The sequence below is a fragment of the Primulina eburnea genome, chromosome 15 (assembly GCF_022965805.1).
Source record: "Primulina eburnea isolate SZY01 chromosome 15, ASM2296580v1, whole genome shotgun sequence".
Taxonomy (NCBI): domain Eukaryota; kingdom Viridiplantae; phylum Streptophyta; class Magnoliopsida; order Lamiales; family Gesneriaceae; genus Primulina; species Primulina eburnea.
The window spans coordinates 6,041,785-6,058,205 of NC_133115.1; the positions used below are offsets into that span (position 1 = coordinate 6,041,785).

The 16,421-nt window shown below is 37.2% G+C and overlaps 1 protein-coding gene across 4 annotated transcripts in view; it reads right to left on the reverse strand.

Moving 5' to 3' along the window:
- Positions 1-247: 247 nt before the first annotated feature.
- LOC140814082 (callose synthase 1-like) overlaps positions 248-16,421 on the reverse strand; it is a 71,888-nt gene continuing 55,714 nt past the window's right edge. For all 4 annotated transcript variants that reach the window (XM_073172945.1, XM_073172946.1, XM_073172942.1 and 1 more), the window contains exons 27-43: positions 16,251-16,354; positions 16,040-16,169; positions 15,718-15,869; positions 5,712-5,821; positions 5,482-5,607; positions 5,321-5,389; positions 5,046-5,235; positions 4,812-4,965; positions 4,188-4,307; positions 3,994-4,109; positions 3,819-3,902; positions 3,117-3,229; positions 2,801-3,030; positions 1,919-2,716; positions 1,746-1,796; positions 1,438-1,623; positions 248-701 (exon numbers count right to left, since the gene is read on the reverse strand). In XM_073172945.1, coding sequence (XP_073029046.1) covers positions 453-701; positions 1,438-1,623; positions 1,746-1,796; positions 1,919-2,716; positions 2,801-3,030; positions 3,117-3,229; positions 3,819-3,902; positions 3,994-4,109; positions 4,188-4,307; positions 4,812-4,965; positions 5,046-5,235; positions 5,321-5,389; positions 5,482-5,607; positions 5,712-5,821; positions 15,718-15,869; positions 16,040-16,169; positions 16,251-16,354 — 2,982 coding nt within the window. In that variant the 3' untranslated portion in view covers positions 248-452. The remainder of the gene's footprint in view (positions 702-1,437; positions 1,624-1,745; positions 1,797-1,918; positions 2,717-2,800; positions 3,031-3,116; positions 3,230-3,818; positions 3,903-3,993; positions 4,110-4,187; positions 4,308-4,811; positions 4,966-5,045; positions 5,236-5,320; positions 5,390-5,481; positions 5,608-5,711; positions 5,822-15,717; positions 15,870-16,039; positions 16,170-16,250; positions 16,355-16,421) is intronic.

Consider the following 16,421-nt stretch of genomic DNA (forward strand, 5'->3'; position numbering starts at 1 on the left):
GTACGAGTTTTTGAGTAATCTGTTTTGTTAGATGTCAGATGGTTTAGCTGTCTTTGGTTCAAGGAATTAATGCTCTTGTAAACATCGGAGGTCATAAGCGTCTATACCGTAAAATCGATTTGAGACGGAATGTACATGGCCAGTTTACTGTTTCATGTAAAAAAATAAAAAAAACGTTCTAAACACTTCAACTCTAATATATACATTATACAAGATGACAATGAAATATGAAATAGAAAACAGTTGGTAAGAGAAATATTAGTGTAATAAAACTTTAGAAATCAACTTGCCAATATTCTCAAGTCCCAATAACTCCTCCACACAGTGGACAATACAAGTTCCTAAATTACTATAATTACACGTACAAACAACAATGTACACATGAACGAAATACGGCAAAATAAGAAGAGAGAGATCTTAGCCACTTCGAGTGTACATACCTTCGAAAGCATTCATTCTTTGTTGCTGGAGGAGCGATCCTTCTTCGGTCCACCAAGAATACGAGATATCTGCAGGCCTCTGCTGAAAGCTTGGTTGAACAACATTCGTGTTTGGAACTCAGAAACAAAAGGGAACCACGCCAAGAATGCGACTGGTGTGAACACCAGCAATCCGATTATAATTTCATAACCACGTGCAAGTGTTCTAACCGATGACCAGAATCCAGCATGGACAACCATAGGCTTTAATGCCTGTGCGATCTGATTTTTCAGAAATGATTCGGAATGAGACTCAAACTCGACCATAAAATTTGTTAGAATAAGGGATAGACAATAACAGTCTTCTATCTTACTATAGGTTTACTCCATGTTACACACTTACACAGGCACGCATCCGACATTTGAACCTTTAGAGACTACAAATTATGACAACATTTAAGGGTGAGAGAAATCTTGGTTTAACCAACTCAACAGTTCCTACTAGTTAGGTAAAACGGTTGTTATTTTTTTTGTTTAAATATTGCTTGATTCGACTAAGTTTCGGTTATTCTAAAAAAACAAAAAAGGACCAAACAACATGAACTTAAGTGGAGAAATATCTTCTCATATAAATATTTCGATTTGGTTAGTCATGTCAGTTTACTTATTTTGCCTAATTCGTTCAGTTAGCTAGGTTGTTTTGATCATTTTAGTTATATATCGAAACTGTTAGATTGCTTATGATGAAAATTTTGGTTAATTAAATGATTTGTAAATAAATATGGTTTATTTAGTTCTGAATGCTCGCCCTGACCGACATTCTATAGATCGCAATATTTGCATTACACTTGAGCACAAAGTAGAGTATAACTTGGGATAAAACAAGCGGAAGATGAAGGTTGAGTCAGACCCAAACCATAAATAAATTATAAAACTATAAACATGGAATAGGGCTAGGAGATAAAAAGATTGTCAAAAAACTGATGAACAGAAGATAGGACGGACAAGTAGCACTCACCAATAGTAATCCCCATCCGGTTGGCATGAACGCGAGGATGCAAACAATAACGTCTCGGAATGTCATGTGTGCACGAGCTATTAAGGTAATAAGTACTGCCACAAGTAAGAGGAACATCAAGCCCTTGATCATTCGAAACACGAGCTGAAACTCAGCACTGAGTTGCTTCCTTCCAATTGAGACAACCTGCAAAAGTTTGGCACATTTAAGGTCCAGGAAAGAGTTCGAAGCTCGACATGAACAGTTATATTTTTTGAGCAGAGATATGCTCGGTATTATGATTAGTATAAAAGAGACAAAATGTTCACCTTCAACATTAGTAAGACCATAAGAATCACAAGCCACGATAAACCATAAACCTGGATATCAAGCAAAAGGGATGATTATCATGTCCACGTTCCAAAGTAGCAAATAAAAACTGAAGGAACGAAGGAAAAATAGAAAACAAGGAATGAGGATAACATGAGTGTAAACATCATACCAGAAAACTTCTGCTTCCCTTGATGAAGCTCAGGTGATAAACGAGTCCGTACTGATAAATGAAAAACCGAAGAGACAGCAATATTTCAAAAATTATACCACGCGTCCCCGAATGAGACAAATGCTCTTGTTGTTTCTCCCACCAAGATTGCCAACTCTTGTCCGAAGGGACACCTATGCCTCCATGATTATTTATCCATTTGTTCCAATCTGTCCAATCATCCACGATTTTCTGCCATTCGAATCCAGAAGGATTGAACAGAAAAGGGGCAAAAAGCCAAGTGCCCACCAGCACCCATATAGACACAGTGATCAATACATACGCAACAACTCCTCTGTATGCTCCACCAAATATTTGGTACACAAGAAGCAAAATCATTAGTTCAATTCCTTTGACGAAATGGCTTCGGGAATATAACTGATAGTTGTCCGCAAACTTCGCGTGAAACACGACAAATCCTCGACCAGTACCTCTATATTGTGCACCCCCATGAAGCAACGTTCGTCCAAAATAATGTATTCTAGTTCCAAGCGAAAATGTGAAAAATACAGGAGCAAGTTGAAGTTGCATTAGAACAAAATCAGTTAACGCACTACCGAAACCCCTTTCAAGACCTATCTCCATCATCATAGGTAAAGCCATTAGGAGTCCAATTTGCACAAATGACTGAGAAGCAAGAGCAACTTGTAGAGGCTTATTGTCCCGTATTGCTGGATGGCTACTCAAATTCTTTTCAAGGCCACTTAGAACGAGATAAAGCCGACCATATAGAAATACATATACAGTTAGAACCGTAAGCTGTCAGGAAAAAATAGAAACGTTCAGATACAACCTTGAGAAGATTTACATTGTTAAGAAAGTTTTTCATGGCGTGGATGCTACCAAAGTGCTAAAATAGAAGCCCACTGTAGTAAAATAACATGACAGCATTCGGAAAAAGTCGAAGCGATGGCCAAGCCTATAAACATCACGACTCAAAGTCTGCTCTCCGTTACCACATGCTATCTTTGCCTCAAAATTTGAGATTTGGTTGAGGCCGACATCCCTTCCTTTACCAACTTGTACGTACTCATGATGAGTGACATTGCCTCCACGAAGAGTGGAATTGAAACCTTCATAGAAATGAGCTGTATAAAATAACTGAAATGCTAGATTTATCAGAAAATACACATAGGTTGTTTTAAGGCTATGAAAATGCCTGCAAAAATATCCTCGCTCAAGTTGATGATTTTAGAAGCTTTGCTAACACCACCTCTAGTCAGGTGAAACAACCTATCAAATACATCTGGATGTCCATAATGAAAACGAACCCTGAAATACAATAAAAAAATTTGAAATCAGATGAATAAATTTAGCTGATCCAAGAGGAGCCACAAACATTAGCATCATATTATACAGAATTCATAAAATGTCATGGCCTTGTGGGATTTTTACTTCTTAAGTGATGAAGCAGAACTGAAGATGAAGACGAAGATAGAGAGAAGGTTGTTATTAATTTGCCACATTGTCTAAACACAAAGTACCCTCCCTCATATGTGCAGCTATTCTTCTAGGCAGCAAGACCTGACCTTCCTGTTTGGACTACAACTGGTGCACATTCAATGACCCCCTCATTTAAACTCTAAAAGTATTATAAATGAGAATCTTATTAAACGGTGATTAAAAGGAACACAAAATGCAACAAGTTAACCAAATATCATAACTATTTCTAGGCTTCAATCTGACTATACATATATATATATATATATATATATATATATATATATATATATATATATGACAAACAATTAATAAAGGAAAACAAACTTTATTAGGGAAACTAGTGGCAGAAGATATATGAAGGTGCAGATACTGAAACTTAGATCTGTAACAAATCCTATAAAAATCAACATAAACTTACTTCAATGGATTGGCGAGCAATCTTTGACCTATTGTGACAAAACAATTCTCCTGATTTGACATGAACCAGGCAAGTGAAGATACACTAAAGAAGTAGAGAACTACAGGTTAACCAACAATAAAATTACAGAAATGGGGTTTGAAATGAGTAAAAGTTTATTTCCCGAGTTCAATACCTTCCTGTGAATATGTGCTCCCTAAGTCCAAGAATTGTTGGTTTCCTCACACCATGCTTCTTAAGGAACTCTTGCAACACGTTCCTCATTTTGAAGGCTTCCTCCATGTAGTTGTCCTGTTGCCAAACATTTGATCATAATCCATTAGGTCAATACCGGAATTCCAATAGCTTAACAAAGTAGAAGTCAAATACCTGGTTCATATCAATCGTTTGTAAGCCTTCCCCACGTGTAAAGATTATGGCATGATTTTGATTCTCTGGTTTGCCCTCACCCAATATTGCTGGTCCGGGAAGTTTTATGCGATAAATAACCTGGTAGGAATTTGAGTTGTTATTACTATCATCACATTACCATGCTTATACAAATGTAGATTCAAGATTTTAAAAAATACCGTGCTTATACAAGACTCGCATCACCAGAAACTTTAAGGTACAGACAAAGCTTCGCGTTGAAATTTTAAAAAAAGAGGATATGCTATTATTAAAAAACAGTCATATAATAAATCAAAAGAGCCGATATCTGAAGGAATTGCCTGTAAAACAGGAAGATATGAGTTGAATGTAAAATTATCAGATATGTACTCCATTATTTTCCATGACAGTGTCAAGTATTTATGTTGAATGTTTAAACTAGGACTGATAGCTCATAACAATTTTTTTTTGGTTGTTAAATGTGAAACTTATAGAACTTCAATCTCTTCAGCATAAGGTAACTCCGATTTATAAAACATGAAAAATTGAAATAGAAATTTTTATCATATATTGCGGATATATTTGATAATATTTAGGCATTCATATCAAGTTAAGAACTTGTACCTGGTCTAACTTCTGATCTGGATCAGATGAGTCAACTGATTTTGGCACAGCTTTGACAAGAGTTGAATAGTAGATTTTCTCGTCCATTTTACTAGATTTAATTCTACCTGTATCTTCAACCTCATCAATGTAAGCCACACGAACAGTTGGATACCTGCTCAATAAATAAACAAACTCAAGACACATAGAAGACAATCAATGAACACATGAAATAAATAAATCACAAGATCATACTTAATCATAAGTCTCAAAATATCTGCTGCACGAGAATCACCCGATCTTTTTTGAAGTCCATATCTTTGGCATGAGACCACATACGTAAACTTCATGTCTGCCACTGCTTGACATTGTGTTAATAATGAACTTTCATTTCTAACTTGTTCCTCAGTATTCAGTTCAGCAGCCTTATAGCCTTTCATTAAATCTGTAGCAAGCATTGACTGAAATAATAACTACTTTTCAAGTTAATGGATGGTAAAGAAAAAATAAGTAAAGAATTCATTGAGCACCTTCCTTTCCTGCCATATCAAGAAAAGCCTGTAGTTCTAAAGCTTGTCGGTAGTACATCATTCCTCGTACTGGTTTTCAAGTGGAGAACATATCAATATAACATACCATCATTTAATTTAGCAACCACTCAGCTCAGAAGAAAATATTAAAAATAGAATACCAGTTTTGGTCAATGTTTGGCCCCTGTATGAAGCCCAGAGACGTAGTTCTTCCTCGAGTTTTGGGTCTAGCTTGTTATCTTCCTCGATGTTGCAACCAATTCGTTCCAGAAAATTCTCCCATTCATCTGTCATTTAAAATAGTAGTTCATGTTAGTGTTCTTCATTCTAAGTCAAGTGTGTATACATAGTAATAACAGCAACAAGAGTCGAAAACCAAAATAAATCAAACCTGGGAAAATCTTTTGCAAATAAAAAAGAATTGAAACACCATCCTCATTTGGCTTTTCCAGTGAATTAATGGAGAAGAGAACTTCTTCATCCAAGTAAGGAGTTAAAATGCTGCAGAAAACATAAAAGCAAATATGAAACATAAGACGCATGCTTAAAAAAACAGCATATTCATCAAGAAACAATGATAGGACTTTGTTTAGTAGATATTCTAGCAACAAATTCATCTAGAAAATAGCCAAATACCTCACATTAAAATCCAGTTCATTTGAACAACTCCCAATCCCAAGAATATATCGTGTGGGAAAATCTCCTCCCAGTTAAAGAAGATTGTGCATATAATTTAGTCAATGTATTTCCAGATTGTGTGGGATTTAGATTAGAGTAAATATTCTCTAGGATTTAATGTTCCTAATTATATCTTGATTATTGTGTATATAAACCTTTGTAATCATCATATTATTAAGATACAAGAGTTATATTTTTCTCTCTAAAATTTTGTCATGAATATTAGAGCTGTGGGAAAATATCATCCCAATCAAAGAAGATTGTGAGTATAATTTAGTCAATGTTTTTCCAGATTGTGTGGTATTCAGATTAGAGCAAATATTCTAGGATTTAATATTCCTAAATTAGATCTTGATTATTGTGAATATAAACCGCTGTAATCATCATTATTAAGAGACAATAGTCATATTTTTCTCTCTAAACTTTTGTCATGGTATTAGAGCCTTAGGTAAAAAATCCGTGGATTTTTTTCGTCACCATTATATCACCTATCTCTCTATTCCCCTCAATCACATAACCAGTTGTCAAGAAAATATGTCAGAAGTGTCTGATAACAACACCGCTAAGGCCACCAAAGAGATCCCATCGAATGAGGGCAGCAAATTGAGTCATCTACTTGGTTCTGGCCCAAAAGAGGGAGATCATCGATTTCAAGCATGGGATGAACAAGATTCGATGGTGATGTCCTGGTTAGGGAACTCCATGCTGCCTGAAATCAGCGACACATGCATATTCCTCACCACTGCGGCAGACATATGGGAGACTGTGAAGCAAACATACTCCAAAGTCCGAGATGATGCACAAATCTATGAAATCAAGACAGATTACATCAACTAAACAAGGAAGTTGGTCGATCACAGAATATTCCAATCTTCTACAAGTTTGAGGCAAGAGATGGATCGTTATCAATGCGTAGAAATGAAATGCAGTGATGGTGCAGTACTTCTTGAAAGGTTGGTTGAAAAAGATAGAATTAATGACTTCCTGTCTGGATTAAATTGAATTTAATGATGTGAGATAACAAATTCTTGGAAAAGTAGATCTACCAACACTAAATGAGACAAATGCATTGTTCGAACTGAAGAAGGAAGAAGAGGTCTTATGATAGAATACAATTCAGTGACTAATTCAGCCCTTGCAACCACAAAAGGGAGGAACTTTAGCACCGAGCAGCCGGCAGGGAAGGATAATAAATAACCTGATTTTTCATTGAAATCATGTGGTAAAAATGGCATGAGAGGGATAATCACACTGAGGACAAATACTTGAAAATCCACGGCCGGCCACAAAGATCAAATAAATATTGGACAGACAAAGGTAAACATTCAAAGAGACAAGGAAAGGCATATACACCTGCCAGAGATCAACAAGTTGAAGAAAACAACATTCAAGGATCACCCATTGAATTCAATAGAGAAGAAATGGAGAAACTTTCTTCTTCTCATGCCTTCCATGTGTTGGATATGATCAACAACTAGCTCTTGGGTCATTGATTCAGGTGCTACAGATCACATGACCCACTATCCACAAAAATTTGTCACACATAAGCCTTGCCAGACAAAAAAAGATAACAATGGCTTATGGTTCAGCAACAACAGTAGCAGGACAAGGAGACCGTAGAATATTGGATTATCCTCATCTTATCAAGATTGATAGGTTTATCATCAGCTTATCTAGATTGATAGGATCTTGTCTACATTATCTTTTATATTTGAATTTTTAAGATTAGAATTATCGGTATCTAATTATCCCTTAGATTTAGGAATTTAGTTAACTTAGGAGTCTATAAATTCATTGTATCTAACCATTATTTTTGAAGCAATAATACAAGTGAAGCATTTTCTTTCTCTGCTATTCTCTCAAACTACATGGTATCGGAGCCAGCGAGAAGAGCAAAATACGACTTGGCTTCACCATCTGTTTCTTCCATTTCCGAGGCCACACCGATTACATCAACAATGGCCGAAACGTCTTCCCTTCACATAACGAACCACAAATTACACGGAGAAAACTTCCGGCAATGGTCGCAATCCGTTCTTATGTTCATTCGAGGAAAAGGGAAAGAGGAGTTCATCTTTAACGCAGCGATATGCCCTGCTACAACAGATCTGAAATTCAAGGTGTGGAATTCAGATAATAATATGATTATGTCGTGGCTAATCAACTCGATAACGACAAAAATCGGTGCAAACTTTCTCTTGTACCGAACTGCGAGGGAGATATGGGATGCGGCTCATGACACCTATTCTTCCAAAGACAACACATCTGAACTATTCGGCATTGAAAGCACCCTTCATGAACTCCGACAGGGAGACTCCTTGTCGCGACTTATTTCACTGCCCTTACTCGACATTGGTAGCAACTCGACCTCTTTGAAGTCTACGAGTGGAAATGCCCAGATGATGAAAAATGTTATCGGACAATAGTTGAACAAAAACGAGTCTTCAAATTCTTACTGGGCCTTCATAGCACACTCGATGATGTGCGTGGTTGTATATTGGGGACCAAACCACTACCTTCTCTCCTGCAGTATTCTCGGAAGTGCGCCATGAAGAAAGTCGCAGAAAACTCATGCTAGGATCTCAACAACCTATTTCTACCACAGACGCTTCAGCACTTACTGTGCATAGGCCTTCATTTCCACATAATGATCACTCAGGTGCTTCACAGTCTTCACAGCTCTTTAACAACAGCGAGAAATTCAAACAGGGACGCCCATGGTGTGAAAAATGCCGAAAACCAACGACACAGTGGATACTTGTTGGAAAATCCATGGGAAACCCGCTGACTGGAAACCGGATGTAACAGAGAATCAGCCCCATGAACCCCAACATTTCACAAAAGAGCAACTCGACATTCTCCAGCAAATGCTCAGCCAAACTAATTCAACACAAACCTCATCACTTGTTAGCACTGGTAATATGGTACATCGAGGTATATCTTCAATTGTTTTACTTACACAACATGAGTTAGCAGATTGTTGGATTGATGATTCTGAAGCCTCAGACCATATGGTGGGGAATTTGAAATCCTTTACACATTTTAGTTCTAGTAAGGATTCTCATTTAGTACGCATTGCAAATGGCTCATGCTCCCAAATGACTGGTTACAGTTCAGTTCAGCTAACTCCAGATATTTTCTTGAAATTTGTGTTATTTGTATCCGATCTAAAATGCAATCTCTTATCCGTGAGTAAGCTCAACAACGGTCTCAAATGCACAACTAAATTCCTTGTTGATTCTTGTGTTTTTCAAGATTTGGCATCGGAGAAGATGATTGGCAGTGCTGACCTTTGTGGTGGATTGTATCTCCTAAAGATGAATGTTTCCAAGAGATGCTTGAACAATACGACCACCAATCCACCACCACATATTCCTTCATTTTCTGTTTCGACTTTCAATTTAAACAAAGATAGTGAGATCTTGTTGTGGCACTACCGTCTAGGACACCCAAATCTTTTGTACCTAGGCAAATTATTTGCATCCTTGTTCAATAAAAAGAATTCTAATTCTTTCCACTGTGATATTGTCAATTGTCCAAACATACACGGTCCACCTTCACACCACAAAGTTACAAACCATCAAAACCGTTTTCACTCATTCACAGTGATATTTGGGGTCCTTCCAGTGTGACAAACATTAGGTGTGCACGCTGGTTCTTATTGTTTGTCGATGATCACACAAGTTTGTCTTGGGTTTTTCTAATGAAAGACAAATCTGAAACCTCCAACCTATTCAAACAATTCCACACCATGATTCAGACTCAATTCTCTACCAAAATTCAGATTTTACGTACAGATAGAGCTCGTGATTATTTCAACACAGTTTTGGGAGAATACTTGCTCTCTCATGGGATTATTCACCAAAGCTCATGTGTTAACACTCCCCAACAGAATGGTGTGCCCGAAAGGAAAAACCATCATCTCTTGGAAGTTACACGATCATTGTTGTGCACGAAAAATGTGCCTAAATGCTATTGGGGGGATGCCATTCTCACAGCCGTCTATCTCATCAATCTAATGCCCTCACAGATCCTAAAATTCTATACACCTGTCCAAATGTTCCTTAAATGTTTCCCCAACTCACACCTAGTTCATGATATTCCTCTCAAAGTGTTCCGATGCTCTGCATTTGTTCACATTCATTCCCACAACCGCAACAAACTCGAACCACGTGCTGTCAAATGCATCTTCCTTGGGTATTCCCCAAACCAAAAACGTTACAAATGTTACTGTCGTACCTTAAAGAAGTTGTACACATCTATGGACATCACATTCTTCGAAAATGATCCCTTCTATCCTAGTTCTACACTTCAGGGGGAGAAGTCAAATATAGAAGCGCAGAATTGGGATCCCATCACAGAATATCTCGAACCAAACACACTCCATACTGAAACAGAAACACTGCCTCCCGTGACTAGCAACCCCTCTATCTATAATGCCCAAAATCTCATCCAACCGATTCAGGTGTACTCTGGACGGAAACAATACCATAAAAAAAGTCAAGATCCAACACAAACTCTGCATGCTCATGATTTTTCCACGACATCAGATTCAGGTAACCTTGAGAACGATATTCATACATTGGAAAATGATTTGGATGATAGACCTATTGCTTTAAGAAAAGAAGTGAGAACATGCACACAACACCCCATTGGGAAGTTCGTCTCACTTGAATGGTTTTCTCCTAATTATCGTGCATTTCTATATCACCTAGATCCGGTTCAGATTCCATCAACTATTGCTGAAGCCCTCAAAGACCCTATTTGGAAAGCTGAAGTTTTTGATGAGATCAAGGTACTTCAAAAGAACAAAACATGGCACATTGCTGATCTTCCACTAGGAAAGAAAACAGTTGGTTGTGAATGGATATTCACTGTCAAACACCTGTCTGATGGTTGCATAGATCGGTTCAAAGCACGACTTGTAGCCAAAGGGTATACACAGTCGTATGGTATTGACTATCAAGAAACATTCGCTCCTGTAGCCAGACTCAATACCGTCAGAGTCCTGTTATAACTTGTTATCAACATGGATTGGCCAATACCAACTTGATGTGAAAAATGCATTCCTTACTGGTGATCTCGAAGAAGAAGTGTACATGGACTTTCCTCCTGGTTTTGCATTAGCGACTACAAAGAATAAGGTATGCAAATTACAGAAGTCGTTGTATGCCCTCAAACAATCACCTAGGGCATGGTTTTTCCGATTTACCAATGTTGTAAAGAGGGATGGCTACACCCAATGTCAAGCCGACCACACGCTATTTGTTAAACATTTGGAGGGAGACAAGATTACAATACTCATTGTCTATGTAGACGACATTGTCCTCAAAGGAATCACGAAGAAGAAATGACCAGTGTGAAACTACACCTTTTGAAAGAATATAAAAAAAAAAGATCTCGGGCAACTTAGATACTTTCTGGGAATGGAAGTATCAAGATCATCTATAGGTATCTCAATCTCTCAACGAAAATATGTTCTCGACCTTCTGAAAGAAACTGGCATGCTAGGTTGCAAACCGGTTGATACACCCATGGATCCAAACATAAAAATAAAAACTGAAAAAGATAGTTCCCCAGTGGACAAGGGAAGATATCAAAGGTTAGTTGGGAAACTAATATACCTATCACATACACGACCAGATATCGGCTTTGTTGTGTGTCATTAGCCAATTCCATGAATAACCCGAGGGAAGAACAAATGAATGCAGCCTACCGAGTACTAAGATACCTAAAAGGGATTTCTGGACAAGGACTACTGTTTAGAAAGACTTCCAACAGAACAACCAAAGTCTATAGCGATGCTGATTGGGCAGGATCACTCATAGATAGACGGTCCACGTATGGGAGGTAAGAAACAAACAGTAGTTGCTCAGAGTAGTGCAGAAGCTGAATTCCGATCACTAGCACATGGGATTTGTGAAGCAATGTGGGTCAAGAGACTACTATATGAACAAAAGATAGAAGAAAATCACCATGTGGAGCTTGTGTGATAATAAAGCAGCCATCAGCATATCCAAGAATCCAGTCCATCATGATCGAACCAAGCACATTAAAGTAGATCGACACTTTATCAGTTAAAAGATTGAAAACAAGATAGTTGTGTTGAATTATATCCTTACTCAATTACAAGCGGCAGATATTCTAATAAAAGCACTTCATAGACCAAGTTTTCAAGATTTGTGTTTCAAGCTAGGAATGATGAACCTATATGACCCAGTTTGAGGAGGAGTGTAGAATATTGGATTATCCTCATTTTACCAAGATTGATAGGATTATCATCAACTTATCAAGATTGATAGGATTATCATCAGCTTATCTAGATTGATAAGATTTTGTTTGCATTATCTTTTATATTTGAATTTTTAGGATTAGAATTATCAGTATCTAGTTATCCCTTGGATTTAGGAATTTAGTTAACTTAGTAGTCTATAAATTTATTGTATCTAACCATTATTTTTTGAAGCAATAATACAAGTGAAGCATTTTCTTTCTCTGCTATTCTCTCAAACTACAGAGACAATGTTATAACTAAAACCCTCGCTCTTAAAAATGTCATGCATGTCCCTAAACATGCGGTCAATCCAAAAACTCGCAAAGGATTCTAATAGCAGTGTTGTTTTCGATGGTTCTCATTGTGTTTGAACAGGGTACAAGGAGGATAATTGGACAAGCGAGAGAAAATAATTGTCCCCACTATTATGAAGAATCGAGTGGTCGGGATAGAGTTACGAACCCTCTCTCCATTCTCATTACTTCAGAGCCTATTAAATTCAATAAATACCATATTTGGCTCAAACACCTTCGTCTTGGTCACCCATCGTTTAAAGTCCTTAAGATTATGTTTCTTTTAATGTTCAAAGATTTGGATATTGATAATTTAAAGTATGGTGTTTGTGAATTAGCAAAGCACGGCAATGCTTCATTCCCAATAAGCAATAAAAGAACCATAGTTCCATTTAATCTCAATCATGGTGATGTTTGGGGACCTTCAACTATTCCTAACATATTTGGGGCTCGATGGTTTATTTTCTTCACTGATGATTGTACATTTGTAACATGGATTTTCCTTATGAAACACAAATCTGAGATCAGCACCATTTTTCCCATCTTCTGTCACATGATTAAGACAATTTGATAGGGAAGTCAAAAGATTGTGGTCTGACAATGCTAGGGACTATTTTAATCAAGTTCTTGCACCATATTTCCAGGAAAGGCATAATATATAAGCTCTTGCGTTAATACACCCCAACAGAATGGGGTGGCTGAACGCAAGAATGGACACATTCTAGCCGTCACCAGAGTCTTTTTGTTTTAAAAAAATATTCCTAAATAATTTTGGGGAGCAGCAGTTCATATCATTAACAGATTACCAACCAAAGTTCGTGATTTTCAAAGTCCCAAGCATACGTTACCATCCACCCACAAGGAAAGTCTATCTCTGCCAATGTCACTTTCAATGAAGACGATAACTATTTTTGTAGTCCTTGGCATCAGGCGGAGATCTTATTGAAAAAAGATGAGGACAACGAAATTTTCCCCCTTGATCATGCTCTTCTACCTCACTACAGCTCTTACACCTACCCGGCTACACACTGAATCTTTAACAACTAAATCACCTCCGCCTATTGCCCCTCCCAATATAGAACTCATTATGAACCTCCTACAGCTCAAGTTCAAGACTTCACTCGACCACTGCAGGTTTATACAAGAAGGCACACACCAATTATCAAATTAGTCCAGGTCCAATAACCCAAACCAGTCCCTGTTCGTGAACTTAATGAGTTATCCCCTAATTCTTACAATGATAATACTTTGAATGTCCTTGATCAAAATAATTATGATGTTCCAATTGCTATTAAAAAACGAATCCGATCACGCACCAAACACCCCTTAACCATATTCATGTCTTACAAGAATCTGTCTCCCAATCACCGAGCCTTTCTCACCAGCCTAAACTCAATCCAAATTCCCAAAACAGTATCCGAGAAATTGAATGATGTTAATGGGAAGAATGCCATGAAGGATGAAATGGAAGCACTGGAAAAAAATAAGACTTGGGACTTGGTGAAACTGCCAAAAGGAACAGTGGGGTGTAGATGGATATTAACAGTCAAATACAATTCAGATGTTTCATTGGAAAGATACAAGGCAAGACTTGTAGTCAAATGGTACACTCAAACGTACAGTTAGAAATGTAAACGAACCAAACCGTTCGCGAGCTATTCGGAGCTCAATTCGATAAAAAACTCGTTTGAGTTCGTTATTAATCATATCAAACCAAGTTCGAGCTCGATTTGCAATTTAATTAAACTAAGATCAAGGCTAAGGATATTCAGCTCGTGAGCTCGCAAACATGTTCGTTAATAGGCTCACGAACTCGAGCTCGGGGTGCTTGTTTAGGTGGCTCGTAAGCTCGAGCTCGGCTCGTTTTTGTTTTTTTAGTTGTTATTTGTAGTTTTGGTTATTTATGAATGAATTTATACTTTTATGTCTGCTTTAAAATTAGTTAACAGATATATTTAATTTTTAACAAGATCGAATTAAACTCAAACTCGAGCTCAACTGTAAGCTTTACGAGCTCGAAAACGAGCCGAGCTCAAGTCAGACTTGTTAAACATGATAACCAAGCTCGAGCCCGGCTTTATTAACATGATAAACGAGCTTTTAACGAGCCGTGCTCGAGCTTTTCGCGAGCTTAGTAATTTCAAGACAAGTCGAGCTCGAGCCTCTATCAATCTTAAACGAGCCAAGCTTAAGCCAGACTCTCATTTTTTGAACAAAAGTCCCCTTATCGGACAATCTTAAACGCTATAATCTTGTGACATGGAGAAGGAAAAAGTAGGAAGTCGTGGCAAGATACAGTGCAGGAGCTAAATATAGAGCTATGGATTAGAAGACTTGAAAGTTCAATGGAAAGGCCCAATGAAACTTTATTGTGACAACAAATAAACTATTAATATTGCTCATAATCCAGTACAACTTGACTGTAATAAAGCACGTTGAAGTGGAACGACACTTTATAAAAGAAAAGCTCAGCAACAGCTTGCAGACGTAAGCATTGATTGGTATGAACGACATTTGTTCCCTAGCTTGAGGGGGAGAGTGGAAAAATCTTCTCCCAATCAAAGAAGATTGTGTGCATAATTTAGTCAATGTATTTCCAGATTGTGTGGGATTTAGAATAGAGTAATTATTTTCTAGAATTTAATATTCTTAAATTAGATCTTGATTATTGTGTATAGAAACAGATGTAATCATCATTATTAAGATACACGAGTTAAAATTCTCTCTAAACTTTTGTCATACCACACTTCTCAAAATGACTTATCTGTAATACAATTTAACTTACGAGTACTCTCAGTTGAAAAGATGTTATTAATATCTTTGGGGAACCATGTCAAGAACATAAAATACTTAGAGTGTGAAGCGATTGTTGCATATAAATTATTTATCAATTTTCATAGAACAAAACAGCATAGGAAAAATAACTGGTGCATTGTTATGGCATCATGTAAACCAAGAAATCAATGTTATGACTTTTGGACACAGATATTTCATCCCTGAACTATACAGGCAATGAGCTCCTATTCTTAGTGCATCATCTCTCTATGAATCATAACTGTCCGATAAAATACGAGAAAACACATTATTTAAGGGAACCCTAATATCAAAGCATGACAAAGTAAACCTAAACCTTACTATCTGAAGTGACTTACGAAAAGGAGAGCATATTGCGAACTTTGGGAGCTGGAGGCATATCCATGAACAATGAATTTGAGAAAAATGAAATACGTCTCCTGGCTTCTAAATTGGATGGCACATCCATAGCCGATTCCTTCACGGTTAGCAGCAGATGAAGCCGATTAATCTGAATACACAAATAGCTATTGATTTTGATAGACGATAAATGTCAGAATTACAAGTATCAATAAAAATAGGTAATATAATTTTAATATCTTTTAAAAGTTATTCAAGTCCAAGTTTATCAGAACCCTAACGAGGAAAGGAGGATTTTACAAAGCATTCCATAGAACTTACTTTCTCTTTCCATGCCTCAAGGTCTTCTGTAACTGGAAAACGAAGTGTCTTAAAGTATTGCTGCTGTTGATCAAGAGGCATCATCCCTTGATACATTCCATAGGATCCACCATGGCTGGATTCTAGCAAACTACAAGAGAAATTAATGATTGAAGTGCATACACATTAACCTGAAATCCTGTGTGATTATTAATAGCATGTGTATTATTACCTAGGAACAAAGTCATCCAATATGTCCCTAGTCACAACTTCTAGCATGTCGAGCAAGACAATAACTATTTCATCCTTATCCTTGTCATCCCTTCTATTTTCTCTCTGCAGAGTATAAAATAATTACTCTTAGGCAGTTTCAGACATTGTCATGTCTTGTATTGACATTAGA